Here is a 10731-nt window from a genome sequence, read left to right on the forward strand (position 1 = left end):
GATAAAAAAAAACAAAACAAAAGTCTTCAAATACCTGAAGGGTGATTACAGAGAGGATGAAGATGGATTTTTCTCTGTGGCTGTAAGGGAGAGAACTAGGAGCAGCAGCCTCAAGCTTCAGCAGGAGAAACCTAGGTTAAAGACCATGACTATGAGGGTGGTTGAGCATTCAAACAGGCTAACCTCAGGCAATTTCTATCCTTAGAAGTTTAACAGCAGGTTAGAAAGACACTTGACTGGGACAGTTTAGCCAGGGATGATCCTGCCTTGAGCAGGGGGCTGGACTAGATGACCTCACGAGGATCTCATTTCCTATGATGCTAAAATGACTGAACAAGAGGAAGTTTCAAGTGGCGGTGAAATGCATCAGCTGTCTGGTACTCTTGGGCAGCAGGGTTTTGCCAGAAGGCTCAGGAAGACATTACACGTATGGCACAATGATTCTGTTAAATTGAGTGCTAAGTAGTAATCCTGCCCCAAGTTAATGGCACAAAAACGTTCCATAGAATATGCAGAACATCGTGGCTGGAGTGCATTGTGCTTTATACTGAATGTGTGGCAGGGCTGCCGTGCCATACAACCTGCTGCCAGCTACACGGCAAAGCTTGGCTGACAGCCATGCTAAGCAGCACTGTGTAACTTCAGGTGTGGTGCTGGGAGCCCATCAGCTAATGCGCTCCCTGCCTCTTGCTGGCAGGCTGATGACTGCATCACATGCTTTCAATATACTGATGGGCTGTATTATTGGGACACAGGAAGCTGGAGGGGCTTACCATGATCCAAAGAAGTTAAGTCAGAGGCATTAACACCCAGAAAAACTGAACAGTTAAAAAGGTAGCAAGTTCATAGATTCACAGATGCTAGGGTTGGAAGGGACCTCAATAGATCATCGAGTCCGACCCCCTGCATAGGCAGGAAAGAGGGCTGGGTTCAGATGACCCCAGCTAGATGCTTATCTAACCCCCTCTTGAAGACCCCCAGGGTAGGGGAGAGCTCCACCTCCCTTGGGAGCCCGTTCCAGACCTTGGCCACTCCAACTGTGAAGAAGTTCTTCCTAATGTCCAGTCTAAATCTGCTCTCTGCTAGCTTGTGGCCATTATTTCTTGTAACCCCGGGGGGCGCCTTGGTGAATAAATCCTCACCAATTCCCTTCTGTGCCCCCGTGATGAACTTATAGGCAGCCACAAGGTCACCTCTCAACCTTCTCTTGCGGAGGCTGAAGAGGTCCAGGTGCCCCAGTCTCTCCTCACAGGGCTTGGCCCACAAGTTTTCAATCACTTACATGTATCTGATGAACATGTTACGGAAACATGGACATGTACAACAAAAAAAATCCCCAAACCTGTACTCTTTAAAATAATGTATAAGCAGTGTTACTTGCCAGTATTAGGCATCTACAACACAGGATCCATAAAATATGAAAAACTGGAAGGTTACAATTCAGAAGATGGCTATGTTCCTGCTTCCTCTGGTATCCTTATTATGACAGGCTGAAAATACTTGGAAAAAAATCATGAAACATATCCTTTTTGTTAGCGGTGTTCAAAACATTTGAGTTTTAAATCTGTTATTACTCTTAACTCTCTCTGTAGAGGCATTTTATTTATACACCCCCCAGCAGCAAATTTAAGCAACCAATATTTATGTAAGTTTAAAAAAATTGAAGTGTGCAGAACGCAATATAATTTTTTCGAAGTCCCAGTAAATAAGAAAGACTAATATTGTTGATGCATCCCTTTCCAAAATATAAATCAGTTTACTTGAAGATATATTACCACTGTTGTCTTTTGATCCTCAGTTATGAGTGTGCCATGTGTATGAAATCAAGGAAGATTTAAAAAAAAAAATCACAAAACTTAGCACACATGAAAGGAGTATATGCTGTGTACCAACAAGAAAATCCAATAAACCAGATTTTAAAAGGTAATGAAGTACAATGACTGAATTACATGGCTAACAAAGCAAGTCAAAATCCTTTTTTTTTTGTTCACAGCAAGCATTTTGTAAAACCACTCATGCCTACAAAAAAAATTGTGTTTTGTTTGCTGTCTTACCTTATCATTTTCTGCTTTGCTTACAGGAACGATTTCCAACTCTTGCAATAAAATAGGAAGGTGTGCTCTCATTACTGGCTCACAGCTTGCACTGCTGACTCCAAAATGTTGCAGAAACCTTTCAAAAGCAAAGTTTTACCTTATAAATAACAAAAACATGAATCCATTTATTTCAAATAAAGACCTACAATTAAACCTTATTGAAGGCTGAAGAGATGTCTCAGAAAAGAAATGAACACTTTTTATATGAAATATTTCTCTCACTTCAAGAGGTACTAGTAAAAAGGATTTAGACTCAAAAGAGATCTTATATTATACTTCAGGTATCAAAAATACCTTATTTTGTTGGGGTGCTTTTTGTTTGTTTAGTTGGTCGTTTTTTTGGAAATGCATGAACTTTTGAGAATTCAAATACAAAGACCAAATACTCACCGCTCTAGCTCTGGGAGGTTAGCAGATATTTTTAGCTGGTTTCCTCTTTCCCCAGCAGGATAGGACAATGCATTAAACAGCTTCTGCATCTTGGAATATCTAAAACAAGGACATACATTAACTTAATCATTTAATTCAGCTCTAAGTAAATCCTTGTCTTTTCCATTATTTTTAATCTGCATATCTATGTAGCAAGTCCTGGTTTAAAAATAGCGTAAAGTTAAAAAAAACAATTATTTGTTAAAATTTTTTAATCTAAAGTTTCACCGTTCTTGTTCTTAAAATCCCATATCCATATTTATATTCTACAGTATCCAAGATGCTAAGCAGAAAACCAAGAAAATCATACTTGTGTGCAATTATACATAAAGTTGAATAGTATCAACTTACAATCTCTTCTGTTCCACCGATAAGAATTCTTCCTGGACAACTCTTAAAGATAATCCTGAGTTTGTCCTTTGTTGCCAGGAGGAGAAAACCTGTACAAATACCAGAAGAAAAGGGATTAATTAGTTGAATATGAAATGTTACATATTTAACAATATAAGTGTCTTTAAGTCATTTTTGTGGACTAATAAAGATGTATTAACAACTAGCCCTTTTGGAAAGTGGCCCCAGCACCCTATTTATAAATATTCACAATGAGAAGCAAAGATCTTGGAGACCAAAAAGCACTTCTGCTGATCAAACGTAAAAAATAAAATCACTAGTTAAGAAAATAAGGATATTTTCTCGTTTCAGTTATAATTGGGTAAGTATTCCCAGAACAAAGTTGTGTGAATTAGCCTTAAATCAGTTTGTCATTGTACCTAGTGGTACAATGATTTGTACTACAAAAAGATAGTATGCAATTCCATGTTCACATTCCAAAATCCGGTGGGGCTCTGCATACTCAGGACAGAGGAAAGAATGAAGAAAAAAAAAACCATCAGGAATGATGGCACCTCAAAGCTCTCAAAACCACCACCTGGATCTGCCTCTCAATTTAGAAACACAAGTAGTAGAGTCACATACTCCTACACTGTTGGCAGAAAGCATCTTAGCTTAACAGAGTAGGCAAAATGAGAGACCGGGTTTGGAGCTCTGATGTTTATTTGGCAATCCCCACATAGACATTTTACTGTAAATGCATCTATAGACAGCTTGCAAGAGGCATTTCCAATGCCCAGCTGAGATTTCCTGGCAGGCCAGGACAGAGACAAAGCGAAAAAGAAAGGGCAGTCCGTACGCTGAACGCCAGAGACTGTTTCAACGTTGCTTTTGGACGTTAAATTGCATCTAACTGAAAGTACGAAAGATAAAGCGGACAAATGTTTACCTGTAACTGAAACAGAGTTCAATCTTCCAGGCAACGGAGTGAAATGAAAAAGCGCTGCAAGCTGCTGCTCCCAAATGTACGATTTTAAAGCCAGTCACACAGGCACCAAGGGAGGAAGGCAGCTTTAGCCATTACCTGCAAACTCCTTTGCATACTTAACGCTGCTAAATTATACCAGTTAATGTGGCTTTCGAGAGAGTGGACAAGTGATGTTATGGCTATAACTTGCTAACAACTCATAAGAAACTCTCAAAAGCAACCGACTCTTTCTTCGCAATGGCACACAATAATGCACATTTTTGACAATTTAGGAATTAATGGCAACATCCTACGCTATTCAGATAAGTTAAGGAAAAAGGCTGTAGAAAAGAGGCCCCAATCAAATGGAATGAAAAACAACTTCAAGAAATTTTAGGACTAGGCAAAAATCCTGCTCTGAACAGAAAATAAAAGAGATGAATCAGCAAGGGAGCCACATCTTAGAGGCAAAGCTTGGGGTGAAGATCAAAGGGAACCTATGTGGTAGGCCAAAAACGAAACAAATAGTTGGCATCAGTCACCTATAGGGATGTACTGAAATCAAGATTTCGCAATTTTTGCAGAAAATGTGAAATCAGGCATTTTCTGTGAGAAATCAATGAAAAAAAGGAGCCTGGGAAAAAAAAAAAACAGGGAAAAGCAGGGCTCTGTGTAAAAATGAAAGGTTTTCCCCCCCCTAGGCAGCAGCCAAGATGGAAGCTGCCCCTGCGCCACCTCTTAGCCTTGCAGCCCAGACAGGGACAGGCCCAGTCCTGGTTTTTTTCCGCCACAGCCACAGCCACTTGGCCCGGCTGGGACATCCTGCACTAAGCGGGTGCTGAGAGGGTGGGGATGGGGAGAGCGGGGCTGGGCCAGGGGGAGCAGAGCCGGTAGGTCAGTGTGGCTGTGCCATGGTGGTGGGGACGGGAGCAGGGCTGGGCCAAGGGGAGGAGAACCGAGCTGGTAGGGGAGGCAGGGCTGGGAAGGTGTGTGTGGAGGGGGGGTGGGGGGTGTAGCCTGGCACTGGGGCAGCAACAGCCCATCCCTGCACAGGGCCAGGGGAGCAGGGGCACAGCATTGCCCAGCCAAGGGGCAGTGGTGACCCATCTCCACACCCACGTAGGGCCAGGGGAGGGCTTATTTCCTGCTTCCCACCCCTGTGCAGCAGGCCAGGGCCAGGCGGGGAGCAGGGCCAGGCTGGACTGGGGGGGTACAGCTGCAATCTACCCACAAAATTAGAGCCCAGGGCCATGGCGAGCCTGCAAAATTTGGCCCTGGGCTCCACGATTTGAATACATCCCTAGATATCAGGAATAGTGAGGAAGTCAGTTGTACAGGCAAGATGGTCAATGGGAATTACTACATCTGAAGTTAGCAAAGCCAAAAAAAATCTCCATCCCAGAAGGAACTGGTGCATGAAAATGTGATGTCCAGGAGACATATGTGCAACAAGTCATCAAGTCAGATGGTCTGTACCACTTAAATGGGAATCAGCACAACTGGTTACTTGAGAAGGGTAAAAGAGTGATCTAGAGAAATTAGTCTGATATCTAATTATTCTATAAAACTTCTAAATTTAAGATATAGAGGTATATGGAAAGAAATGGGATAAAACAACAGATTTACCATAAGACAGATCATGCTAGATGAACCACACATCTTTCAATGAGGTCTTAAAAAAAGAGTTGAGAGAAATGCAGTGCATCTAATCTCTATGCACTTTAGCCAAACACTTGAATAGGATCTGCCTGTGCATGTTATCTAGGACTCTTCCCTCACCCTTTTCCCCAAGTTTCTGGATTTACTAAAGGGGCACATTGCCTCTCACACCATGGGCAAGGCATGGGGGCAAGGCATGGGTAGAGCCCCTGGGCAGGGACCAGACACACAAAGGGGAAGGGGGACCCAACTGCTGCCAACCTCCCTGGTGGACCTAGGCCAAGGGAAACACGAGAGCTGCTCCTGCCCACACTCCAGCGGCAGCTTGCAGGGAGCACCCATACAGGGGGTAGTGGACTTGGCCAGGGACAGTGGCAGTGGCATACAGGTTCCTCCCTCCAGCATCTGCTCCCAGCCATTGGGAACCATGGTGGGGGACTGGTAAGGAGCAGGTGCAGGAAACTGCCACTGCTGTGCCCTGCCAAGGCTAGCACCCCACACAGTAGCAGATAGAGCAGCTCTAGGGCTCCCCCTGCACCCAGGTCAGCCAGGGACAATTACATCAGTGGGGGGGGGGGGCGGAATGTGCACCCTCCCTTGATCTGCCCTAATCAAATGTATATTATTGAACCGAAGTAGCTAATTTTAGTGAATGTCAAAAGAAGATACTCTTCTAATGTTCAAAATTATAGGCATGCCTATACTGCCACCCAACTAAACCCAAGGCTGTCCCCAAGAGTCAAGTCCTGCCCTGTTGCTCCCAACCCTCCAGCCTAGCAACTGGGCAGAATAGATAGCTAAGAGAGGTGCTGAGCAACCACCACAGCACTGCTCATACTCTCAGTTTTAGGATAGCCTGAGAGCTGCAGTGCAGTAATCATCATGAGGCCTTCCTCGACGACTCAGCCCATATTAAACCCCCAAATCCTTTGTTCTAGTCAGCTGATTATCTAGCACAGTAACTGCCAATCAGCATGCTGCAGCACTCCGGGGTGCCTCAAAATCCTTTCCAAGGTGCTGCAGAGTCGCATGCAGAGTTAATGCTGTTAGGTGTGCAAATGTGATTCACAAGATTAAGCCCAGGTATTTCAAATAGGAATCTACAGTAGTAAAAACATGTCGACTTGTTGCGATCTTTCTGAGTTGCTCGCAACAGAAAACTTGCTATTTTATTTTTCCATAGTCAAAAATAAGTGAAAATGCCAACTACTATTCATTTCTGGAGGATTGCCTCGACTCTAAGAAGGTTGAGAACCACTGATTTAGCTTGTTACTGCATCCTCCTCCAAACTCGCTCTTGACATTCAGAAAACATTGTTAAACATACTTTTATGTCGGTGAAAGAAAAATGATGTCTATATTACCTGTGAGTAAAAAGCTTTATAAATCTTTGTTTTGGGGAAAAGTGCTATCATTAGAAAGCTGCTTGGAGTATGGAACTCAACTGGTAGATGGGCCAGCAAGGAACTTTTGAAGTCTATAAAAAGAGCAGCAACAACACTGGTAGAGTCCTAAAAGGAAAGGGAGAAAGAAATTTTAAGAATTAACAGTTGATAATTTGGAAGGAAAAGAAAAAAAATAGTTTATTACTTGAATAACTAACATTGCTTCTCCAAATCAGAGAATTTAGCTACATTTACATAAGCCTTTTTTTTTTTTTTTTTTTTTTTTTTAAAGAAAGGCTATACCAATGAGAGGATCTACAAACCCCTTGATTTCTACAGTATAAGTATGTAACAAAGGACCCATATTAGACATTGACAGTGCATCTGAAAAACGCCATCACCGGACATAACCCTTCAACACCACTGTGGAGAATTTATCATTAGCTTTAAAAAAAGTCCTGAATATTGGTCCCCTGGAAACTTTTCCACAGACTCAAGAGTTACATTTCAAAATCCACTCCATCCCCATAAATTAAACCAAGGCCCTTCAATCTGAAGTGTACAACAGTGGCTCTGAGGTTTGCATGACCCTCCACAGCCTATTTCATGTCTTCTCTACCCGTACTTCCCCAATGGCACAATTCCGGTGGTAGAAGAAATGGCAAAATCTGCAATACTGAAAGATTAGAGGGAAGGCATGGTAGGAAATCAGGTGGGCTCATTTACTATGAGAGAAACTGTGCATCATGAATGCAGGTATGAAGTTTATGGGTGGTGTCTCAGCGTAATGCAAGGAGCATGTCTCTCTCATGACTTCTCTTAGTGAGCTGAAGTTTAAATAGATCTACCATTCCTCCTGCCAGATTTCTATTTCTGGGTGTCAACAGGAACATGCAGCTGCTGGAACTCTGTTCCCTGGAGCTCAGTAATGCAGGACTATGGTCAATTCCAATGTCATTTTTTTTTTTTAAATTGCATCGTACTTGCAACCAAAAAATTCTCAAAACACTTTATAAAGCTTTAATTAGGCTTTGGCATCACGTAATGAAGACTGTTTTTATCCCTTTTTTTACAAATAGAAGGAGAAAAGTCAAGTGGACTATACAAGCTATACAAGAAGTCGGTGTTGTTGTACACCAAGGCATTTATACATGTGGGCCCAGAGTGCGGGAGGGGGGGGAACGCTTTGATTAGAGTGGATCCGAGAGCCACTCTAATTAAAGTGCCTCTCGCAGCATCTCGCATATCAGTGTCCCCATGCTGAAAAATGGCTCTGGGTCACTTTAACAAGCCCCCACTGCCATTTTTCAGTGTGGGGATGCTGATAGACAAGACTCTGGATTACCACGCTCCAGCAGACTCGATTAACTGAATCTGCATGTAATTACAGCACGTCAAAGCAGCCTCGCTGCTCTTGTATAGGAGCCCTAAGAAATTAACTTCCAGCACCTTCTCAAACAGGTCCCGAAATACCTCCACAGCTACACTATGAGGTTGTGTGCTTGCATTTTCAAGCTTCAGAACTGGAGTCCTTCCAGAATTGCCACTGCTTAGTTTAGGAGACAAAAGACTAGCATTGTTGTTGGTCACCAAAAATACATCCCTCTAACATGGTTAATTTTAGACCGGTCAACATTTAAATATGAACTTGTTCATTTGGGAATTCTTTCAGCACAGCCATGTAGAAGCAGCCCTGTTGTTCTTTTTTTTCCCCATGAACAGACTCCAGTCACGGTGCTCCTCTATGAAAGCCATGCAGATTACTGAAAGAGGGGATAGATCAGTGCATTTTAAAGACATCTGTCTATGATGCCGAAAACTACTAAACTTTTAAAGTGACCAATTTCTGAAACTTCATGTTGTGCGGGCCGGGAGCGGTCCGAGGCTTTCGGGGGCGCGTGGCGGGCTGTGGCCGGCAGCCCTGGCACGTGGGTCGGGGAATTCGGCACGGCGGACTAGAATTAGGCACGGACACGAAGAGGTTGATTAAAGATTATTTTACTTACACTGTAGATGGTCGCGGTGCAGGCAGGAAAACTTGCTTGCGTTGCAGTTACAGATAGAAAAGAAGAAGAGCGGACAAGAGTTCTAACCGCGAACTCTGGTCCAAGGCCGGCTGAGAGCTCTAGAACCGCGAGCCCGACGAATCAACCGGACAAAATAACCCGAGAAGAGCTCTGGATACCATGATGAGAGTCCGAAAGGTGACTCTCCACGAAAGCGGGCAGGGAAGGGTACGTCGAGGGATCAGGCGGTGACGGGGAGAGGCTAGAGATTGATCAGGCCCCTGTATCCTTCTTAAGGCACATGCTGGGTTCGTTAAGCTCCACAGCGTGCTTAGAGTTCTTCACGAGATGTGAAGTCCTCCTTCTCCTCCTCCAACTTGGGCGGAAACCGCTCAAGCCTCTTATACGGCTAGCAAGCCAATCGCTAGCCGCCACGTGGGAATAATTTAGAAACAGCCAATAGTGGGAAACAAATTTACATATGGGTGGTGGGAACTCCTTTGCACCAGGGTTGTCTTTATGCAACTGAGAATTGCACCGTGCAAAGAAAGCTCCTCGTGGCGGGAAATAATTCTGCAGTGCCGAAGCACACACAAAATCATACCCTTTGGGTCATGACACGTTAGTACAAAATCAAACAACGCCCCCCTTCCCCTTGTCCCAGCATCTGTACGGTAGTAAATGTTCAGACCAGGAAATAGGTTTCCAGGCCATCCTCTCCCATGATATGCACAACTTCTTGAGCACTGCCTCTCTGCCACCCCAATCCTTCCAGTGTCAGTAAGTGTGGTATGGTTTTATTTTTTTTGTGGAACCACACAAGGGTCCCACGAGGAGACACATCACCTGCAAGAATTGGGAATTAGAAAGGGAAAGGGAAAGCTTTTAGCTTTACGCTTGTTGATCATGGCAAATTTCCCAACTTGTTGTGTCTGAATGATATCAAAGAATCACAGAAATGAAGGGCTGGAAGGGACCTCGAAAGATCATGGAGTCCAACCCCCCTTCCCTGGGCAAGAATACTGTTGAGATCAAATGATCCCAGCAAGGGGTCTGTCCAGTCTCCTCTTGAAGACTTCCAAGGTTGGGGACTGCACCACCTCCTTGGGAAGTCTAGGCCAGACTCTGGTCTCTCTTACCATAAAGAAGTCCTTCCTTACATCCAACCTGAAACCATCCTCTGCTCCTTGTCCTCCCCTGGGGCTCCCTAGTGAATAGTTTTTCCTCCCAGCTCCCAATATTCACCTCTGACATATTTATAGACGGCCACCAAGTCCCCCCTCGGTCTTCTCTTCCCCAGGCTGAGCAGTCCCAGATCCCTTAGCCTTTTCTCATCCGGTTTGTCCTCCTTAATCATTCTTGTGGCCCTTCTCTGGACTCTTTCAAGACTCTCCACATATTTTTTGAAATGCAGCACCCAGAACGGGACACAGGACTCCAGCTGGGGTCTCACCAACGTTTGAGATGACATTTGCTTAATAATGCAAGAAACCTATACCAACTTGCAAGAAACCTCCAAACTCCATCATATGACCAATTATCAAAAACCCTGTACTACTCCTTAGAAGATATAGATACCCATCTTGTGAGCCAGGGAAGTGTATTCCAAAAAGAGAGCAGCCAGGAAAAAGCCTTAGATTTACTCCGCACTGTGTTTTAAGAGCAAGTGCAACTATGTGGTCCCTATTTTTAAGAAGGGAAGTAAGGAGGACCCAAGTAATTATAGGCCTGTAAGCCTCACCTCAGTGCTTGGGAAGCTTTTGGAGAGGATCATCAAGGAACATATCTGTGGGGGGCCAGCAGGGGAGATCATGCTCAGGGGCAACCAGCATGGCTTCACCAAAGGCAGGTCCTGCCAG

The 10731-nt window shown here is 44.1% G+C and overlaps 1 protein-coding gene across 1 annotated transcript in view; it reads right to left on the reverse strand.

Moving 5' to 3' along the window:
- Positions 1–10731, reverse strand: part of CUNH20orf194 (chromosome unknown C20orf194 homolog) — a 127079-nt gene that overhangs the window by 36474 nt on the left and 79874 nt on the right. The window contains 4 exon segments of the mRNA XM_014518655.2: positions 2055–2172; positions 2487–2585; positions 2877–2965; positions 6846–6992. Of these exon segments, the coding sequence (XP_014374141.1) occupies positions 2055–2172; positions 2487–2585; positions 2877–2965; positions 6846–6992 (453 nt within the window).

This window comes from Alligator sinensis, unplaced genomic scaffold (assembly GCF_000455745.1).
Source record: "Alligator sinensis unplaced genomic scaffold, ASM45574v1 scaffold12_1, whole genome shotgun sequence".
NCBI classification, from domain to species: Eukaryota; Metazoa; Chordata; order Crocodylia; family Alligatoridae; genus Alligator; species Alligator sinensis.